Source organism: Zalophus californianus, chromosome 11, assembly GCF_009762305.2.
Source record: "Zalophus californianus isolate mZalCal1 chromosome 11, mZalCal1.pri.v2, whole genome shotgun sequence".
NCBI classification, from domain to species: domain Eukaryota; kingdom Metazoa; phylum Chordata; class Mammalia; order Carnivora; family Otariidae; genus Zalophus; species Zalophus californianus.
Genome location: NC_045605.1, coordinates 25881114 through 25903393, shown reverse-complemented (window position 1 = coordinate 25903393; position 22280 = coordinate 25881114). Strand labels below are relative to the sequence as shown.

General features: G+C 53.0%; 1 protein-coding gene across 1 annotated transcript; it reads left to right on the top strand.

Annotated features, from left to right (window-relative positions):
- The first annotated feature begins 1083 nt into the window (after positions 1-1083).
- On the top strand, positions 1084-21936 carry ADAMTS8 (ADAM metallopeptidase with thrombospondin type 1 motif 8). The gene is made up of 9 exons (XM_027579343.1): positions 1084-2024; positions 9718-9957; positions 11011-11146; positions 11816-11983; positions 12976-13277; positions 15648-15831; positions 18276-18448; positions 18570-18745; positions 20504-21936. The coding sequence occupies exons 1-9, from the start codon at positions 1224-1226 to the stop codon at positions 21072-21074; spliced, it is 2751 nt and encodes a 916-aa protein (XP_027435144.1). The 5' UTR covers positions 1084-1223; the 3' UTR covers positions 21075-21936.
- The last annotated feature ends 344 nt before the right edge of the window (positions 21937-22280 follow it).

The window sequence follows — 22280 nt, the reverse complement described above, 5'->3', positions numbered from 1 at the left end:
AGAAGAAATCAATTCTCACACATTTGTACCCACAGCTGTGGACAGTGCCATGAGAGGGAGCTTGCAACCTTTCGTGACGCCCCCTGGGGACCTGAGCAGTACTCACATCAAGTTTTCAGGGCCCAACGTGCAGTTCCTGAAGATCTGCTGCCCTCCTAGGGAAACGCTTACCTTCCCTCTGGGGTGATTCCACTTTGCTGCCAACCACACCTCTGATAACCACTGTGCTGGGCTCTGCCCTGCAGCCCCTGGGCAAGGCAAGTAACAGAGTCCTTGGTTGCGTTAACCAGGTGGTATTCCCCCCCCCCCCCCGATCAGAAGCTGGCGGTGAAAATGTGGGTTTTAGTAGGGAGCAGGATTTTAGTATGACCTTTCCTGCCTCCCTCTTTTGCTTTACAATGAAAAGCTCTGGAACCTCTCCGGAGACCTCTCTTCTACACATGGGATCCCCAACACCAGAGCTACAACTGTCGGATCCCCAGAGTGACTCTGCAGGGATGGGAACACTGTCTCTGGGGCCAGTGCAGGAGCCTCTTGAAGGCTCTTTTCTGGGCACTTGGCCTTAACGGAGGTAGGGACTGGGGCCTCCCGAAGGACTCGGCCTGAAGGGCCAGTCCAGCATTGTAGGAGTTAATGTGGGACCGCGCGTAATGGGAAGGGGAAAAAAGTTGGAGTTGACACTTACGGAGGGGGGTGGGGGGGGGGGCGAGTCTTGCTGACTCCTGATTGGTTTTACATTTCATCCAAAAATTTTTTCTCTCCTCTCTCGCTCCCTCTTTTCAGTTTCTCTCTCTGATCCCAGGGGAGGGGAAACGGGAATAGTGAGAGATCAAAAATAAACCTCTTATGTCAAAGCCGGGAAGGAAGTATAAATACGAAGGGCTCGGCAGCCCACTCGGTGCTTCCCGGGGTGGGGAGGAGGCAGGAGGCGGCTGCGCGGGGACCGCGCGCAGGGCAGGGGCGGAGGACCGGCGCACGCGGGCCGGGGCGCCAGTTGCTCGCGCTCGGCTCGGCGGGCGGGCGCGGGAGGAGCGGCCTGCGCCAGCCAGAGGGGCCGCTCGGGGACCGCCGCCGCCGCCGCCAGGCCCCCACTGGCCGAGTCGGCCAGCGAGCTGATTGATTTGCTTTTTCCTGGAGAGAGCGGCCGGGCTGCGCTCGCGCCGCCAGCACCTGCCCGCGCCGGGCCGCCTTCTTCCCTCTCCCGCGCCGCAGCCGGAGCCCCCATGCCCCGCGCCGCCCCCCGGTGGCCGCCGCTCCTGCTGCCGCTGCTGCTGCTCTTGCTGCTGCCGCCGCCGCCGCCGCCGCTCGCCCGCGGCGCCCCGGCCCGGCCCGGCGCCCGAGGGCAGGCCTCGGAGCTGGTGGAGCCCACGCGGTTGCCGGGCAGCGCGGGCGAGCTCGCGTTCCACCTGTCCGCCTTCGGCAAGGGCTTCGTGCTGCGCCTGGCGCCCGACGCCAGCTTCCTGGCGCCCGAGTTCAAGATCGAGCGCCTCGGGGGCTCCGGCCGGGCGGCCGGGGGCGAGCGGGAGCTGCGCGACTGCTTCTTCTCCGGCACGGTGAATGGGGAGCCCGAGTCGCTGGCGGCCGTCAGCCTGTGCCGCGGGCTGAGCGGCTCCTTCCTGCTGGACGGCGAGGAGTTCACCATCCAGCCGCAGGGCGCGGGGGGCTCCCTGCGCCAGCCGCACCGCCTGCAGCGCTGGGGGCCCCGGGCGCGCCTCGGGACCCCCGGGTTCGCCTCCTCCGAAGCCCACCCCCTCCCCGGAGGACCCGAGTGGGAGGTGAAGGGAGAGGATCAGAGGCAGGAGAGAGGAGACGAGGAACAGGAGAAGGAAGAGGTGGAGGAGGAGGAGGAGGAGGAAATGGAGGAGGAGGGGGGCAAAGAAGAGGAGGCAGAAGGCGTCCGCGATCTGCCACCACCCCTGGGGGCCACGAGTAGGACCAAGCGGTTTGTGTCCGAGGCTCGCTTCGTGGAAACGCTGCTGGTGGCCGATGCGTCCATGGCTGCCTTCTATGGAGCTGACCTACAGGTAGGACTCACTTTGCCTGGAGGCCCCCCGTCACCTCCTAGAGCCTCCCAAATCTCCCCTTTCCAGTTCCTCTGAGAAAATCCTTCACGCTCCTCATCCTCCCAAGACCGACCCCAAACAAGGTTCTTTCCCTTCTGAGAAAGCGCAGTAACTCTTTTCTTAACCTCTGACCCTTGGGCTACCTACTGCCCCTCTCCCCCGTGTCCCTTCCAGTATAGAGTGGAGGTCCTGGCGCTTCCTTGACCTCTGCCACTCACCTTCACCCCTGGCATCCTGAATCTCCTTCAGCACTTGGCAAACTGAACTAAAAGTGGGTTTAAAAGCGCACCCCCCTCCCCCAGGCACCTGCCTCTCCCAACAGAGATGAAAACTGGACATTTTGGAAGAGCATCCACCCTATCCTCCATTTCTCAGCCCTCTACTGTCTCCAGACCTGAGAGGTTCCCAAGGATAGTCAGCTGGGACGGAAAGATGTGTCTATTTCATTCCCTTTGCGGACAGAACTGAGGTTGCCATAAGTAAAAGATATTGTTTGGAGGGAGTTGAACCTGGAAAGGGGCTGCCCAACTTTTGTGTGCCCAGCTGGTTCTGATCAAGGGGCATGGACTACCTTGCCAACCTGGCACTAGGCCCCGGCCGAACTTGGCAGTGCCAGCATCAGCACAAAAAGGGAGGGGAACAGAATTTCTGCCTGGGGGCTCAGCCTGGGAAACTGAAGCTTCAGTGGAAAAGGGAGGGCATATGAACGCTTTCAGTTAATGTTCCTTGTGGAGCCAGAACTCTGCTTGGTCCACCCCAGCTGCTCTCAGCCCAGACACAGCTCTCTACTGAACTTGGGCAGGAAAATTGAGTTCAGGGGACAGCTCCTGTAGCCAGACCATGTCTAACTAGATTCAGAGGTGGTGCAGACTCAGCAGGAGGAGTCTGTGTCACCCTACGTCCCAACACCTCCCCCAAGAACAGGGTGAAGTACAAGGGTTCTAGGGGAGGGCTATACTTTCTCTTCCCTTGGGGAGCACAAAACCAGAGGTGTGCCAGGTAGAGAAGAGTAGAGAAGACCTGACCTGCCCAGAGGTCAGAGATGCCTGCAGCAGGGATCCTGGCCACTGCCGCAGCTCAGTTAATGCTTTTTCAATAATGGCAGTCTTGGCCAGTGACCCTCTTCTAGGCTCAGCCTATGCCCAACTGTTGGGGGCATCGAGTGCTTCCGTATCACCTGTGCAGAACAGTCTAGTTGATGCACACCATCTTCATCACTCTGCAATCACTGGGAAGTGCGTCCAGATGGAAGGATGGGAAGAGCTAGAGGGGAGAGGTCCGTGTGGGCTGCTTCTCTGGCTCCTGCAGGAGCAGGCTCCTTTGCACACTGTTGGAGTATTCACTTCTCCAGAGCACGGTAAGACAACTTTGAGCAGTCAGTGTGGTCTTCCCAATGGGCTTCGGGTCTATGAAGATTGAATATCTGTTTCCATGACTACCCTGAGAGCAGGGGGAGGCACCAGCTGACTCCTCTGACTCCTTCTCCTCAAGCAAGTCCTCAAGAGCGTAGCTAGCTGGGCTTCTCCCATCACAGGTTAGGACCACCACAGCTGGCTACTAGGGGGCTTGACCAAAGAGAGGTTAAAAGTACAATCACTGCAAACCCAGAGCTGAGATGCTTGAGCCCGTCCCCAGGCAGGGACCAGGTTCTGACGTCTGCCTAAGAACCAGGAGGTAGGAAAGATGACAAGAACACAAAGAAGCAGCAGAAAAAGGACTTTTCAGGCTTCGGAGCCAAAATGTTTTCTCTAGTGCCTTCCTACCATCTAGCTCTCTCAGCCCATCATCACCCAGTAACTTAAGACACTGAGTATTTGCCTCAAGGGGGTATTTGGCTGGGCTGGGTCTGCCCCAGGTTCTCCTCACAGAGACACCCCGGAGTGCTCCCACCCTTATAGATTTCTGGGTGGATGAGCCAGTGCATGCTTGTCCCACCCCCTCTCCCTCCACACACACCATTCCTGGACCATTCACAGACACACTCCTTGCACCCAGCCAGCCTATGTGGGTCAGGAAAGGACATCAGGCCCCCGTGTAGGCTAAGGTCCTTTCCATAGGGTATCTACTTCTGGGTCCTACGCCCGAAGGAAAAGTGCTCTCTTGGCTTGACCAGCTCCATCACCCCCGCCTTGGTCTTCCTATGTCACTGCCCACTTATACCCCTGCTGTCGCCATGTTGGGATGAGGCAGGGACTGAGGCACGGCTGCTTCTGTGACCTCCCACTGACCCCTCTGCTTTGACTGCTCACCAGCTGTGGAGATGCCACAGGATAGACTTGAACTTCTCAGCTCAATCCCCTGGGCTTCCTAAACAGGTCCATGAGCTCAGCCAAGACAAGAATGAATGTCAAGTTATAGTTCCCCAAGACCTTGCCTGCCCAAAATAGAATCCAGTTCTTTATTCTTCAAGGAATCTCCTGGAGACTTCGTTCACATGGATGGAAGGCAGTTTGGGGTATCTTAGCAACCAGGGGTGTAAGTAAGGATGAAGAAACTTCACCCCCTTGAGGGTTTGCATTTCCTCCTCTGTGAAGCCAGACCCTGCTCATCAGGACTAATATAAGCATCAGTGAGGCTGCTTCATGATGAGTCTTCTAGAAAGTTCAGCCATTGTCTGAGTGCATTCAATTTGCACAATGGTTTGCATGCATCACGTCAGCAGAAATACCAGTGAGAGAGGCAGAGGAAGAAGGTTCAGCTCACAGGGAATCTGTGCCTTTCTCAAGGTCACACAGCTAGTAAGTGGCAGGGCTGGGTCATGACCCAAGTCTCCTGAACCTGGGAGCAGTGCTCTTTCTTACTGTGCCATGAGGTTTCTTTAGCCCGAGGAGGGTCTGTGACAGTGGCTCTGCTTACCCCCTACACTTGTCTGTATTGTGGGAATGGGGCATTGAATCCAGCAGTCCAAAGATGCCCAGCCAAAGTGGGAGGCCCTATCCTGGGAAGAAACCACCTTCAAGGCCAAGAGAAAGAATTAGCCACGCTCGAGGCTGGTCACACTGTGAAGCGACAATGAAGTTTTCCAGAACTCTGTACACTTGAGTTCACTTAATCCCTTGACAGAAGGGGCCCCTGCCTCCCACCTTCTTATCTGGTTTCAGAGTTAATGAGCTCAGACAAAGGGGGCTTTCTGAAAGGAGGGACCACCTCGGAAGAGGCCATTAACTCTGTCTGCATCGGACTGCCTCTGTTGCCTGGATGAAGCTGCCGCAGGAAAGCTGTGAGTGGCAGGCTGGGCCGTGCCCCCCACGGCGGACTCGAAATCCGTCCCGCCAGTGTATCAGCTGAACTCTGAACTCTCTGCTCAGCAGAGAGGGTCCGGGGAGTGGCACTCCTCGTCCCCAGAGACCAGAAGATCCCCAAGATGTCAGGCTACCAGCAAGTGATTTCAGGGAAGGGTTAAATCCCAGCCATTCCGTCTCCCCCTTACCCATATCCTCTGGGAAAATGTCTCCCACAAGCCCTAACACTAAAGGGACCACATCTCCCAGCACAGTCCCCATTTAGGCCTGTTCTGGCATGATTATTAATAGCATCATCTTCGCTCTCAAAAGCGTCCTGGTTTGGATAGTGACAGAAGCAGACGCATGCCCCACTTGCTCTGTAGCTACCTACATCCTCACGGGGGAAAGACTTGTATTCTACCTGTGTGTGAACTCTGTTCCCCTCCTGGCAAGAGGATGAGTCTTTTCTGTTTCATTTCTCATTTCTCTCCAGTCAGAATGATCAACAATATGAAGCTTTTCCCAAAGAAAATGCCTTAATATTCAAAGGTCTTTGATTTACCACCTCTGCCTCCGCAGGTATAGACGATGCCAGGGGTAAGCTTGCTTGCTGGCGTGCTCTGGGTTTGCTCTGGCTCTGCTGCAGTTGTCCTTGTAGCAGCAAGGATAGGTGGCAGTCAGTGTGGTGATTAAGAGCATATACTTTGAAGAGTCATCGAAATAAGCTGAGTGTCCTTGAGCAAGTTACCGATTTCTCTGTACCTTGATTTCTTCACCAGCAAAATAGGAACAGTTATATCAATGTCCCAGCATTACCCTGAGGACAGAATAAAATATGGAAAGCGCCTGACCCAGTGCCTGGCACATAGTAGGTGCTCAATAAAGCGTAGCTAATAGTGGAGTTGCCTTTGGTGATGGCGTTTGTCAGAGTAGGACATGCCTTCACAGTCAGCCCATTGCCACGTCAACTCTGCTGTCCCACGCGGCAGGGAGACCTTCCTTTTCAGCTTGCTTGGCTCAGAGTGTTTAAGCTTGACTCCTTGTGGTAAGTGTGTGTGGTTCTGGAGAGGTGACATTGCCCCTTGCTATTTTGAGAATGAGGAGAGATGAAGGACATTGGTGCAGGACCCTTTCTTTTCTCCAATTGCTTCTTTGCTTCTCCACCACCTCCCCAGCAGTCTTGGGCCCTAGAGAGACCCCCAGTAGCAAAAATGTGGCACCAGTTGCTGAGGTCAGAAGGTTTCCATGTGGCCACTCTTCTCCTTGCCTCTCCCAGGCGTGCTGCAAGGAGAAGCGATGGGAAGCACAGTATGAAGAGCAAAAGAGCAAAGCATAGGGATGACACTCTGAGCAGAAGGAGCTGCTAGAAATGCATTTGGCCCCGGCCCAGACTTCTAGACTCTCCCCGCAGTTGGCTTTGGCTGCCATGGGAGCTCTGGGGGAGGAATGTCCCTAGTTGTATCACAAAGAATCAAATCAAAGAGCTAGGCTGCATCCCAGCCTAGCTGCCTAGGGCATTTCTTTCTCTTCTTCAGGTCATAGGGGCACCAATGAAGAAGGAGACTCCCTTTTTAAAAAAGGCTGTGTCTTTTCCTAATGAGAATTAAGGGCATGAGGTCCCCCAAGTCATTCAAGAGCAGGGTTGTTTGACCACCCCTGGCCAGGCTGGTCATGCCCCCCCCCCCCCCCGACCTGACATGGTTCTTGGAGGTTGTCTGCTGTGCTGGGACCCCCACTCCACCAGGGGCGCCATCTTGTTCACATTCTTCAGCAAGCAGCCCACACTTGGGTGGTGCACAAAGAAGTATAAATAGACACCAGGTGGTGGAGTGAGCCGTCTGACCTTCTCCTCGACTGGCTCCTGAGCCCTCTCTCTGTGGAACTGTAAGTCAGGCCTGGCCTTTTGGCCCAGGGTACTGCCAAGACTCGGAGGCTCACAGACTCTCTCGGCCACTGCCCCCACCAGGTCCCTCCCCCGAGGGAACTGTAAGATGCACTGCAAATGTCAGGCATTCCTGCCATGGTTTCTTAGAGGAGCTAACAGTGGGATAGCAGTGCTTCCCACCTCCAAAACCTCAGCGAGACTAGACGAAAAGGGAGATGAGCAGGACCAGGTTTGGGGACTTTAACAGAAACACTGGACCACACAGACCTTGCAGCTCTCTTGCAATGGAAATTATCTTCTGAAATAGCAACCAGAAGGACATCCAAAAGCTCTCAACTCTAACCATCCGCCTTGAAGGGAAATGGCCCTCAAGCCCGCTCAGCCTGACAGGTATTTAGTGTCCGGAGATGCTCTGAGCTCCCTGAACCGCAAGGGAGGCTCTCTGAAAATCTTAATGTTGGGAAGCCTCCCCTGATGCCTCACCTCGTTCCTTTGTGCAGAAATTGACACCCGTGTGCCTTTGGCTTTCACTGGGGGCGTGGCCGGTGCATGGTCCCCACTCAGCCGCGTTGCCCCGGAGCCTCAGTCTGATCTGGTCAGCTTGAGAACGCCGAGCCCTCTTAAACCTCAAGCCTGCCAGGACCGATGCTGAGCAGCTGGTATCTCTTGTGGTAACACCTTCTTTGTAAAACATTGTCTCCCCAATTTTGAGATTGTGAAACTGGGACTCAAAGGGAAGAGATCTTGTGAGGAGAGTTGCAGGTTGCCTCTGAAGAAATTCCATGGCTTGGTCCCTGGCCCATCAGATTCGACCCTTCCTAGGGCAAGAGAGCAGGAGACTCTGTCTGCCCCCTGGAAGCAGCAAAGGCCTGGCCAGGAAGTAGTCTCAGCGAGCTCCCATTCCTCAGCCCTCACCCCCAGTTGCATAATGATGTGATTGCTTTTCTCCCTCAGGAATCCAGCTCTAGGAGCAAGCGCCAAGTTTCAGCTTTGCTGATAAGATGTTTACATCAGCCTAAACATAGCTAGAGTGCTTGACACGCTAAGAAACCTGCCAACCCCTGTTTGTAGGGCTTACAAAATACCTGGCTTGTTGCCCGCGAGGTGAACAGACAGATCCCATTCACAAATAATAGGATTCGTCTGGAACGCCCACACATGGCCTGAACCGACGGAGTGTCCCTCTTTAGCCTTTCACCCTCTTTTCCCCTCCTTCTCCTCCTACCTTCCAGACCACAGGAGAGAAAAAAGAAAGGCTGACGGGAGATGGTGCCCTAGGGAATGGGGAGCGGGGGCAAATGAATGGCAGCTCGGCTGGCCACGCTCCCAGCTGAAGGCCTGCGTGCCCCTGCCCCTTTCTTTCCTGCAAAACAATCCAAGAGGACTCACTTCTAGAGGTCCCTGAGGCAGGAGAGTGAGCTCCATCTGGCCGCCTCCAAAGCCTTGGGAGTAGTTGGCAGCCCAGGGATAGGACAGAGGCCCAGCAATGATGTGAACTCCTTCAGCTGGTCTGGACAAAACTGGAAGCAGGTGTGATCCTCTGCGCCTGGGTCTCATTAGGCCCACTGCCCCCTCTCCAGCCCCTGGCAGAAAGGAAGAACCCTTTCGGGGTTGTCCAGAAACCCAGCGGTCAAGCCCTGGGAAACTTCATTTGACGAGTGTAGGCCTCAGAGACAGACGTGCCTGGGCTGGTGTCCTGGCTTTAAGAGCTGTGTGACCTTAGACAGCTTGTTTAACTCGTGTGAACCTCTTCTCCCTCATTTGTAAGCCCAGGATGACACTGCCTACTTCACAGAGTGAGTGTGAGCGTTTAATGAGGTGCGGGTCTGGTGACAGGTGCAGACTAACTATTAGTGACTACTGGAATGATTTCAGGGTTAACAGGGCCCATCCTGCAGAGTAGAAGTTACCCCAGCAGGCATCAGGAAAATGCTCCACTGGATTCTAAGGGACACATTCTACTAACCTTGAACACTCAAATAATTGCTTCTGGGCTGAGAACAGAGAGGGGAGGGGGCGGGCAGGGGGGCTGGCAGGAAGTTGCTTGGTGTCAGAGTTAAGGCAGAATAATAACCAGTGCAGTCCAATAGGACCTTCTGGTGATGATGGAAATGTCCTGTCTGCTCCGTTTAATACAGAAGCCTTGAGCTATAGGTGGCTACTGATGTACTTGAAACATGGCCAGTGTGACAGAGGCACTGTAATTTCCATTTTATTGAATTTAAACTAACTTCGATTTACACAGCCACATGTGGCTGGTTGAGATGTTAAAGGCACAAGCTTTGGAGCCCGGCCATCTGGGTTCAGAGCCTGGCTGTACACTCATTAGCTTTGGGATCTTGGGCCAGTTACTGAGCCTCCCTGTTCTTATATGTAAAATGAAGGGAAGTAACACTGGGACCTCCGGGGTTTTGTGAGTCTTCAGCAAGATGCTTTATCTCCAGCGCTCAGCGCAGAGCCCAGCACATGGAGGGGGGTGGCAGCGGGCAGGCAACGGGCCAGGAGATCGAACCGTTCCCTCCCCCTGCTCCCATCTTCCCTACAGAACCACATCCTGACGCTGATGTCCGTGGCAGCCCGCATCTACAAGCACCCCAGTATTAGAAACTCCATCAATCTCATGGTGGTAAAAGTGCTGATCGTGGAAGATGAAAAGTGGGGCCCGGAAGTGTCTGACAACGGGGGGCTCACCCTGCGCAACTTCTGCAGTTGGCAGCGGCGTTTCAACCAGCCCAGTGACCGGCACCCAGAACACTTTGACACAGCCATTCTGCTCACCAGACAGGTCTGTGGGCTGGCTCCAGAGAGCCCAGGCAGGAAGGGGGGCAGGATGGGTGGATCAAAGGGAGGACCATGAGGCCTGCCCAAACATGGGAAATGTCTCCCTGCTGGCCCCAGCTGGACACCAGGAGCCTCGTGTGTGGAATGATGAGGGGGAGGTCATGAGGACAAGTGTGAGGTATTTGCAAGGGAAGGAGAGGAATCTCGTAAGGGCTCTTTTCCAAAAGTTTGGGACCAGCTGTCTACTGAGGTCATAACAAGAGGAAATGGGCTCAAACTGCCCAGTAAAAGATCTGGAGTTGGAATGTAGAGAGAAGGTCCATCTACAATGACTGTTAAACACAGAGGCAGGGAACTGGGGGTCACCTTGAGATTTCTCCAAATCAGGAGGCCTGCCCTCCTAGCTGGTGCAATTGAAACAGATAGCTTCCTGAAGGCTGGAAAATCTAATAATATGTGCTGCCCTGTTGACGCTTTCAGTCCTCAGGACAACCCCACCAAGCCCCATTTTACAACTCAGGAAACTGAGGCATAGATTGCCCCCCCAAACACACAGCGGTGGCACCCATAGTCAAGCCTAGGGCAGTCTTGCTGCAGGGTCAGTACTCTTCAGCACTGTGCTCTCCTGCCTCCCAAAACAAGCCAGCCCTAGGACGTGCCAACTCTAGGACACGAAGTCCCAGCCAGCCCTAGGACACACCAGTGTAGAAAAAGAAATGGGCTTCCTCACGGAAGTGGCCTTTGCGAAGAAATAGGGCCTTCGGCTTACAAATTTTCCTTCAGGGGCACCTGGGTGGCGCAGTCGGTTCAACGTCGGACTCTTGATTTCCGCTCGGGTCATGGTGATGGGGTTGTGAGATCGAGCCCCATGTCAGCCTCTTTGCTGGGCATGGAGTCGGCTTAAGATGCTCTCTCGTCCCCTCCCTCTGCCCCTCCCCCTCCCTCGCTCTCCCCCTCTCTAAAAAAAAAAAAATTTCCTTCAACTCAGGAGGAGCAGAAATAGGAAGATTTTCTGTTGTATGTCTGTTCTCACGCCCTCACTCTCTCTGCCAAGCAGAACTTCTGTGGGAAGGAGGGGATGTGTGACACCCTGGGTGTGGCGGACATTGGCACAATCTGTGACCCCAACAAGAGCTGCTCTGTGATCGAGGATGAGGGGCTCCAGGCGGCCTACACCCTGGCCCATGAGCTAGGTAAGACTTGCCATGCCAAGCCTACTGTACTCTGTCAGGGGGAACTGCCTCTTCCAAATCCAGGCCAGCCCAGGGTCTAAGGAAGATGCAGCTCTCACTCTTGGCCAGATTCTACTCAGAGTTCTGACAGAGTGATTATATGTAAATAGATACTGTACTTTCTCCATTCCCACCCTGAGCATGAGGCCGTAATATTAAAATAGGGTCTTGGATCATCATCAGGGGTCCCCAGGAAAATGCCAAAATGAAACAAATGCTCGGGTAAAGCTACGATGCTTTGCCCAAGCTAAGCAGTCACAGTAAGAATTCTGGGGAGATCAATTGTAAAGAGAGTGCTGTGTCAGGGAGTGAATTTTTGAGGACAGGCTGAGGCTGAAAACAAAGGGATATCAAGGTTCCCCCAGTACTCTGAGAAAGGCTTCTGCAAGAGAAAAGCCCAGAGTGAAGCCCCAGACAAAAATCTTTAAGGAAGAAGGGCATGGCCATCCCCATGAGGAGCTGGTGACTGGTTGGCCCGAGACGCCCTCTTCTGTCAGCGGAGGGTGGCTGTCTCGCCAGAGAGAGGGAGAGGGGTGCTGGGCTGTGTGGGGAGCTCTTGGGGTGGGACAGGGCGGGCTGGAGGGCAGTGGAGACTGGTCAGGGTGGACTTCAGGTCTCTCTCCACCCCAGGGCACGTCCTCAGCATGCCCCACGACGACTCCAAGCCCTGCACACGGCTCTTTGGGCCCATGGGCAAGCACCACATGATGGCGCCGCTCTTCGTCCACCTAAACAAGACACTGCCCTGGTCTCCCTGCAGTGCCATGTACCTCACAGAGCTCCTGGACGGTGGGCACGGTAGGTGTCCCGCAGGCTTCTCCCTGCTTTTTCTGGCCCGCTGCTGGTGTTTGAGGTCTGCCCCGCCCGCCTCCATGGTGGCTAGAGTGCTAGTGGCACCCGTGCAATTTCTGGTGGAGCTCCTTCAGAGAGCAGCAGAGACGTTTCGGATAGGACAGATGTCGGAGAGGTGTTCCTCACCCAGCCTCCTTCTGTGCTGTGGCAGGCTAACCATCCCCACAAAGCATACTCTTTCTTGCCCTATCTTCCAGCAGCCAGCGTGCTGTGCTAATTTAGATGATTAGTCCCAGAGCCAGTAGAATTAGTCTGAGAAGGTTTGTCTGGAGGAGGTGGGTTTGAACAGAGCTTGAAGGAATGAAAGAACGCAGTACAGAGGAGAGAAGAGAGCATCCCGGCTGGAGAGATAGATCATGCTGTAGCTTAGGAATGGCAAAGAGGCAGGGAACAGGTCAGTGTGACAGCAAGGGTGGGGGATGGGGGTGGGTGGCATGCCAGGTTAAAAGCATTGGACTTATTCAGTAAAGCAGTGAAAACACAACTTACTCTTGATTGTTCTCATCGAAGGAGACAGGGACACCTAAGATACAAAAGTAATAGATTATCCAAACATCAGTACTTAGGCTTTATTTTGCCTGCCACGGTTTTTGAGAGCATATTTGCATCCCCCATTCCGTGTGCTGTAGATTAGTATTACAGTTAGCTGGCATTCCCTAGGTACACACTGAATGTATATAAGATGTTCTGGATAACAAAAAAAAAAAAATTCAATCCTAATAACATTTTACTTAACTGATAGTCAAAAATTGGATAAGCTCATATAGATGATTGAGTGTTGACAGTTTTTAGCTTATGGTCAAAGAAATTATGATGGCTAGGCCTTACACCCCATCAGTAGGAATTTAAGTGTAATGTGGGAGCTCCTCCACTGGGGAGCTGAGAGAGGGAAACCCCTGCTCCTCATTCTTGTTCCTCTGCTTTCCTCCATTTCTCAGGAGACTGTCTCCTGGATGCCCCCACGTCGGCCCTGCCCCTCCCGACAGACCTGCCAGGCCGCAGGGCCCTCTATGAGCTGGACCAGCAGTGCAAGCAGATCTTTGGGCTGGGTTTCCGCCACTGCCCCAACACCTCTGCACAGGACATCTGCGCCCAGCTCTGGTGCCACATGGATGGCACCGAGCCCCTTTGCCACACGAAGAATGGCAGTCTGCCATGGGCTGATGGGACGCCTTGTGGGCCTGGGCACCTCTGCTGGGATGGCAGCTGTCTGCCTGAGGAGGAAGTGGACAGGCCCAAGGTGAGGGATGGCCACCTGGGGGTGTGGGAGGAGAGGGAGGGGGAGGGCTGTTTTCAAGGAAGAAACCACACTTGAGAGCCATGAACTAAGAGACTTTGGGCCAGGCTGCGACTAGGACGTCTTAAGTAAAATCATTCGTCTTTTAACAAACGAAGCAAAGCATATTTACCCAAAGTCAAGAGGAGCCCTTCGAGGCTGGACTCAGAGCAGATGGATGACACCACCAGTGCTCAGGGCCTTCTGAGAACTCCCCTCTGCAATTGTTCTGGGGTGGACTAGGAGGCTTATGAGGACAGGTGATAGGCATGAAGCTTTCCAGCACAAAGACCAGATCGTGGCTGTTCAATAAAGGGAGGCCATTATGCATTCCATCCTAAACAGATAGTGTGATGGCAGAAGAGGAACATTCAGTCAAGAGCTGAGGGAAAAGTATTCATAACCTACCCATGTCTGAGCTGCATTCATCTTCAGAGGTCAGGAGAATGAGACTAATTGTGGGAATTCCATACTCAGGAGGGGAGAAGGAATCAAGCTGTCTCTGACCAGGCAGAGAAAACCTGGCCCAGGACTGAGGAAACTTACACGAAAAACCAAGGCAATGCCAGCGAGAGTTTTTAAGTGATTCGCTTCTTTGCCCTGCTCTTAATACTTCCAAACTGTGAGGCTGATCACATTTCTCTTACTGCAAGTCACTGAGCCCTGCCTATGAAACAGCATCTGCTGAGTTTCGCAGCCTGGTCTGGGCCCAGCACTGAATCACCAGGGTGGCCTGAGCACTCACTCTCCAGAGGGCTGTCCTCAGTGGCATGTCCTTTGCCCTGAGGCTCAGGATCCTGCTTGGGCCAGGTAAGCCACACTCTTGCTAAGCTTGCACCAGGGCAGGATTCACAGATTCAGCCTCAGCCACTTCTCATCCTCCCCATTCAGACACTGAGTTTCTCTTCTGTGTACTGACTCCCTCTACCCCGTCCAAAGCACGTGCTTCACACATTACTGAGGGGAGGAGGTCTGTCCAACATTCCTCGGCACCAGAGCCAAGCTCAATGCAGGGAGAGTTTGACATGGAATGATCATGGGATGATGTTTATCATCTATTTTTAAGGGCAAAAAACAGATCATAGAACACTATATATATGACAGAATCATAACTATGTAAAATTAAAACACCACATCTTTATGATTATTCAGAGCAAAAGTGTGAGAGGTTATTGATGAAAACCACATCAGTGATTTTATTTGGGTAGTGGTTTTTTTTAAGTGTTGTTTTCTTTCTTTATACTTTTCTGTATTTTTCATTTTTTATGTAAGCAACTTTTGTCATTTTTTTAAATTATTTCCCTTTTGAAAACTCTGTGAGCCAATCAAGGGCAAAGCTTTGTTCTCATAGGTTGATTGTAAGGATGGAAGCAAATCTGATTATTTCCCAGGCATTATCCTACCATTGGAACTGGTAGCTGGTAGACCAATAGCAACAGTTCCCAGCAATTATTCCTTTAAACCAGGACTTCTCAACCTCGGCACTAGAGACATTTGGGGCTGCATAAGTCTTGGTTGTAGGAGGCTATCTTCTTCACTGTTGGATGTTCGTTGGATGCTCATTGTTCGGCGCTCATTGGTGGACGCTTGTAGTTGGATGCTCGTTGGATGCTTGTTGGGTGCTCATTGTTGGATGCTCATTCTTGGGTATTCATTGTTGGGTGCTCATTGTTGGAATCTCATTGTTGGATGCTCACTGTTGGATGTTCACTGTTGGATGCTCATTGTTGGAGGTTCATTGTTGGATGCTCATTGTTGGATGCTCATTGTTGGATGTTCACTGTTGGATGCTCGTTATTGGATGTTCATTGTAGGATACCTCATTATTGGTTGCTCATGGTGGGTGTTCACTGTTGAATGCTCCTTGTTGAATGTTTAGCGGCACCCAACCTCTACCCGCTAAAGGCCAGCAGCATGCACCCTCCCCAACTGTGACAACCAAAATGTCTTCAAACATTGCCAGATGTCCCCAGAGGATAAAAACGGCCCTGATGGAGAACTGCTGCATTAGACACAACTTTATTCCCATAAAATGTTGTTTCATTCAACAACTAATACCGAGCACCTTACTAATGGCAAGGCACTGTTTTAGACACTGGGGAGTCAGCAGTGAAGAAGTCTAGCACAGCCTCTGTGTTCAAGAGGCCAATCGCCAAGCAAGCCACACAGTCACTAACAAATGATTAGAGCAGTTTACTGAACAACACCCACCAGGATGAGCATAAGTAGGTGAAGAGGTCAGGGCCAGGGACCCCTGTTACACTGAGAGCTGAGTCCCCCCACCACCACCCCACCACCCCCGCTCCTGACTCAGGGTGGCCTTGTGTGTTGCAGGCTGTGGTGGATGGAGGCTGGGCCCCATGGGGACCCTGGGGAGAATGTTCCCGGACCTGCGGAGGAGGAGTACAGTTTTCACACCGTGAATGCAAGGACCCTGAGCCTCAGAATGGAGGAAGATATTGCCTGGGTCGGAGAGCCAAGTATCAGTCGTGCCACACAGAGGAATGCCCCCCTGATGGTAATCGCCACTGATGGCCACTACTGTTGTCACTGCAGCTGATCCCCAGACAAAAAGTAGGGTGGGTCTCCTCCCGGGATGCAGAGCTGTCCTGTGAGCCAGACATAAATGGACCCTGCAAGGCACCAAGTTTTAGGGCAAAGCCTAGCAGCCGCTAGACAACTCTCACTGTGCTGGGAGAGTGTAGCAAAGTCAAGGAAAGAAATTGCCCCGATCTTCCAAGATGTGGAAATAGAGGATGACATTCCCAACCAAACTTATTCAAGGAGTTGGGAGGAGCTCAGCAGAGGGGCTAGCATCTAGGATAATAATCCTCCTGGAGGCATCTGAACCCTTGTCTGTGTGCAGAATAGAAGTGTTTTCCAAAGCAAGTGTCAGAGCCAAACCTCCACTGTCTTTCCAGCCAACATTCAGCCCAGGGTGGAGGGAGGGTTTCTGAATCTGATTCTAACACACATTCCTTCTGAGAAGAGTTGCCCATCTTCCCTTGAGCCCGTGGCAACTGCCTGATGGAACCTCACCAGAGAGTAGCACTGCCTCTACCTCCCCTTGGCATACATTCCTACCTCCTAGTACCCACTGGAAAAAACACACATTAACTCAGAGGCAGCCGGGGTAGCAGCAAAACTGGTGAGAGGGAATCATTAGCAGTTTTTCCCCACCATCCCATCCAACTCCCCTTTGTGCAGCTCCAGGAAATACTGGCAGGCGGCAAAAGACAAGCAGAGTTTTAAGAGAGATGCATCCAAGTGCAAAGACACACTGACATTGGGTTGGTGTCTAATGAGGGAATCTGTAGGCTTTGCAGTTTTGCAAGACAGGAAGGATCGGCAGCGGCCCGCGGCTCTAGAAACTTTGCCCCGGAATCGTGAGAATTTGCCCGGCACATGGGGTGAAGAGAGAGAGAGAAGAAGGGGAGGGGATGAAGATAAGGCACAAGGTAGACGGAATGATTTCAGTTGCACCAGGATCATCCTCTCCGTCAACAAGTGGTTTTTAGTGCCTCTCGTGTGGCTTGAACTATAATAGATGTTACAAATGACATCGTAAAAATGCACAAAGCACGGTCTCTGTCCTCAAAGAACTCGCAATCTAGTTAGAGATCCACATGCCTCTTACAAAGCAACTAAAGCCTAAGCTCTGAGGCCCGGACCCCCGGCTTATGAAGAAGTCAGAGCAAGGAAAAGCCTGGGCTAGTCCAAAGCTTCACAGGGAGTTAGGGCTGAGCAGGGCCTGTAGGATGGAGATGGTGACGGGGTGTGGGAGGACACGTGCCTGCGTGGAGATGGCGGGGGGCTTGAGAGGGGCTAGCATTTACTTGGGTGGAGTCAAGCAGCATACTAGCATTTTAAGGCTACACAGCAAAGGTCTGTCAAAGCTGAAATGGTATCTGGAGGTTCTCTGTGCAGGCTGTCCCATCACGTCACCTGGGAAGCTTGTTGAAACACAGCATCCCCGACGGCTCAGATGCATTGAATCGGAATCTTAGGGGTAGGGCACGGCCATCTGTGTTTTGAAAAGTCTCCACAGGCCATGCAGGGATGCAGGGGTAGAGAACCTCAGTAGTAAGAGCAGGTTTAATTTCAGGATTGTGGGGCAAAAAAAAAAAAAAAACCCATTTCTTACTTCCGACAGATTGTTCTGGAAGCAGCATGCAGCAGGATGGGAGAAGAGGCTGGGCACTAGGTCTCACATGCAACCGAGAGGCCTGGGCTTGTGGGAGGTGGACTCAGATGGTGAGAGTGGGAAGGAGACACTTAAAATCGCAGATTGTCATGAATAGAGTGTAGGACTTAAGGACCAGGTTGGAAATAGTCGACGTAGATACTCAAGTGTTCAGCAGACATCAGATGCCAGTCTCACACCAGAATGTGGCAGTATCCCCAAATGAAAATTAAACCAGTTCGTGGAGGAGCCATATGGGGTTAGGCTTTTTCTGAGCTGAAAGGTAATCATCCTGCTAAACATGGAGGTCCCCCGGAGACATCCAGAATTACAGCGGGTGAGCTACAGGGGCAAGATCAGAACTAGAGATGTCGATTTGAGGGTTTTGGTCACCAGTTAAATGTCATGAAGGAAGTCAAAATCGAGCACGATTAGCAGGGGCCCAAAAATATACTCCACGGATCATTCAAGCTTACTGAATTGTCCCCTGTTCCTACTAAGTTTATTCATCTGTAAGATAGAATTGGTATCTTCCCCCAGACGGAAAGGATATTTATCCCAGAAAGCCCAGCTTGAGGCTGGATGCTCCTTTCCTTGCCACGTGGACCTAGGTCGGGAGTGTCTAGGAATGTTGGGCCCAGATGACACAGAACCTATGTCCTGGGATTGGCTCAAAACCAGGAGGAAGAAAGGGGCCCTGAATGCTGGCATTTCTGCCGCTGGGTCCTCTCTGCTTCAGCAAGGCATGTTAACTGCATGCCGTTTCTTACTCTTTGTAGGGAAAAGCTTCAGGGAGCAGCAGTGTGAGAAGTATAATGCCTACAATTACACCGACATGGATGGGAACCTCCTACAGTGGGTCCCCAAGTATGCCGGGGTGTCCCCCCGGGACCGCTGCAAGCTGTTCTGCCGAGCCCGGGGGAGGAGTGAATTCAAAGTGTTCGAGGCCAAGGTAAGAGTCCTTCTGGAGCTCAGAACCACAAGTGGGGAGGAAGGCCACCTGCTCCGACCCCACCTGTGGGTGGCCTCTGTGCACACCACGCTCTCTGTTACCTTCTGCTTCCCTGCTCCAGGTGATCGATGGCACCCTGTGTGGACCAGAGACTCTAGCCATCTGCGTCCGTGGCCAGTGTGTCAAGGCTGGCTGTGACCACGTGGTGGACTCGCCTAGGAAGCTGGACAAATGTGGGGTGTGTGGGGGCAAAGGCAATTCATGCAGGAAGGTGTCTGGTTCCCTCAACCCCTCCAGGTGAGTCTCACCATAGTTCTGTGCCTAGGTTCCAGAAGAGCGGAACAGGCTTTAGAATCAGGCTGGCCTAAATGCGAATCGTGGCAGCTACTTATTACCCCTGCGGCCCTGAGCTGTAGTTTCTCTGTAAAGCTTTGGGAGTCCCTTCTATCTCGGAATCATCATACCGAGTCATGAGATGGGCGGAACGCTTGGCACAAGGTCTGGCCCACAGAGAGGACAGAGCACAGGGCCGCCAGAGGCCCTGAGGATAGGAGTGTATCAGCTCTGAGTCAACCAGCAATAGAGCTATGCTGAGTTACGAGGGCCCTTGCCAGAAAGTGGCTCTTCCAGGCCTGTTTTGGGAAGGACATCTCACCCTACACCTGGTGAGTCCCATCCTTTCTGCAGGTGGATCTTTCAAAGAGGGGGTCCAAAGAGGGGGGTCTTGGTGGCCTTAGTGCTTTCATGGATCTGAGAACTCTGGACGCTTTCGCACACCTGAACACCATATGTTCATGAAACCCCTAGTACTGAAATGCTTTCATTTCTTTTTTTTTTCCTTAAGTGCTTTCATTCCTATGGCCTCATTTGATTCCTAAAATAAGTCCATCAGGTAGCCAATACTATTATTCCCCATTTACAGATGAAGAAACCAAGGCACAAAAAGATCACATGACCCTCCTAAGGTCATACTGATAGTTAATAACAGCCAGGAAGAGAGCCCAGGTGTCTTAATTCCTGGGCTGGTTTTCTCCTGCCATGGCACACAGTTCCCAGGGAGGAAGGGCCAGGGCATATGTTACGTGGCCACACTGGGCTCCCCCCTGTCTCTCGCTACCTCTCACCTGGTCGGCTTCGGAGAACAGAACCAGCCCACAGCAGACAACTTGGCAGTCTTCAAAGTTAAACTCAAAGGATAGAGAAAAAAGAAGCATGTGGTGTGCGATATTCAGATAGCAGGTCTGCTAGCTGGCTTTCTCTTAGGCATTAGACATATGGGGCTGTGGATTCTTTCAGAGCCACCCTAGACTCAGCAGCTAGCTGAGTGGGCAGAAGGCAAGAGTAGCAGAGAACCGACCGCCTGTCCTCAATCTTCTTTGCTTTTCTCCCGGCCTATGTAATCCAAACACTTCTGCCCCAGAAGAGAAGAATAAAAACTAAGGTTTCTCCATCCCACGTAAAGCTCTAGACCTACAAGAGAGTTGACACACGGAGGAAGGCAACTAGAAGCAGCTTTATCGCCCGGGCTCCTGCCCTGGGGCCATGTTAACCAAATAGTAGGGGCTGATTGGCTCTAAGAGGTGGAGCGAGATGTCCATTCTGGTCGGATTCTGGAACTGGTGTGTGGAGCAGATTTTTCCACATGGGTTTGAACCCTGGGTATGAAGGGGGCCAAGCAAAGGTTTATACCCGTGCAGGGAACTGAGTGTGTTTGAGATCTCACTTGAGCCCAGAGCTGTCGGCTTCGGCAGGACCGATGCGATTTTGCAAGCCCTTCTGGGATGTCTTCCTCTGTGCTGATATCCAGATCCACACATCCAAACTCCAAACATTTGAAGCTGAGTTACCAGGCAAAGCAAAAACCCTTGAAAATCCCAATGTACAAAACATTCTTGTCGGCCCCAGCAGCTAAGTTATGTGGAACTTTGGGGCAATCACTTGATGATTTGCTAGCACTTTGTGACCGCCCACCCTAGTCACCAACATGCTACCTTGCTGAGGCGGCTGGGCTGGGTAGCCACTGGTCCTCAGGGGGTCTTTCTGTCCCTACCGTAGTTACGGCTACAATGACATTGTCACCATCCCAGCTGGTGCTACTAACATCGATGTGAAACAACGAAGCCACCCGGGGGTCCAGCACGACGGCAGCTACCTGGCGCTGAAGACGGCCGATGGGCAGTACCTGCTCAATGGAAACCTGGCCATCTCTGCCATAGAGCAGGACATCTTGGTGAAGGGGACCATCCTTAAATACAGCGGTTCCATTGCCACCCTGGAGCGGCTGCAGAGCTTCCGGCCCCTGCCCGAGCCTCTGACCGTGCAGCTCCTGACTGTCCCTGGTGAGGTCTTTCCCCCCAAAGTCAAATATACCTTCTTCGTTCCAAATGACGTGAGCTTCAGCACACAGAACAGCAAAGAGAGGGCGACCACCAATGTCATCCAGCCCCTGCTCAATGCGCAGTGGGTCCTGGGGGACTGGTCTGAGTGCTCCAGCAGCTGCGGAGCTGGCCGGCAGCGGCGGACCGTGGAGTGCCGGGACCCCAACGGCCAGGCCTCTGCCACCTGCAGTGAGGCTCTGAAACCCGAGGATGCCAAGCCCTGTGGAACCCAGCCGTGCCCGCTGTGATCCCTGGGGTGGGGGTGGGGGGGTGGGGGGGCGGGGCCGGTCTCGTGCTCATGGACTCGGGGTGCTGGGGTGCAGACCGGCGTACCCACTGCGGTGACCCGACCTATGGAGGCGGCATGGCCTATCCAGGCCTGCCATTGCCACAGCCACTCCAATTTGGCATGAATTCACGATGGGGAGACGAGAATGGGGACAATAGATCCTAAAGTCTACTATCTGGTGGGTTGGACCTAGTGCGGGTTCAGGTAGAGGTTATAGGTGAAAAGGTAAAAAATGCACTTATTGACCCAAACGGGAGACTCAGCCTGTTTGCAAGGGACTAGCAGAGTTCAATGAAAGAAATTTTTCCTGTTTGGTTTCCCCGATAAATAATCTACCTCAGAGGGGAAAAACAATTAGTAAAAGAGAGGTGCAGAGTGGGGAGGTCAATGACGAATGTCAAAGCGCCATAGCTGCGCCCCCGGGGCTGTCTTCAAAAATGAACGTGACTGTCCTCGGTATTCAAATCCATCGCCTGCAGGGCTGCAGAGTCGCAGGACTGTGGAGAGCCACGGGTTCTCGGGCTTCCACCTGCAGGGGTGGATCCATTTCAAGTATTTATGCAAATGTGTCTCTGAACTAAAGTGTGATCTTGTGCCAATGCAGTGGTCTGAGCTGGTTCAGTATTTCTTTGGAAAGGGCAGAGGACCCAGAGCCCAAGGACAGAGGCTAAAACTAGGTCAGCAGACCTTGAACACACCCAGGGAAGCTGGCACCTTGCTTCCGTCTCTCGGGCCTTCCTCCTGCTGAATCCGGCTCACTCGAGCAACTCTTCTTTATAATCTAGACCAGTGGTTCCCAAACTCGACTGGGCATTAGGATCATCTAGAGGGATTCTTAAAATACAGATTGCTGGGCCCTACCCCAAGAGCTTCTGATTCAGTGGGTTGCCGGGGGGGCGGGGGGGGTGGGCAGGGGGTCCTGAGAATCTGCATTTCTAGAAAGTTCCCAGGTGATGTGGAGCCTGCTGGTTTGAGAACCACCACGCTAGAGGAAATGTCTGACTCGGAGGCAACAGTGGCAAACGTGATGTCTCTGGACTCATCATTCTTGAGGAAGACGATCCCATTCCACTCTGCAAACATCCCATCCTCCCTTTGATATACCGACCAGCCAGAGATACCAGATTCTCTTAGGACCTGAGGAATGCTGGACCGTATCTAAGCA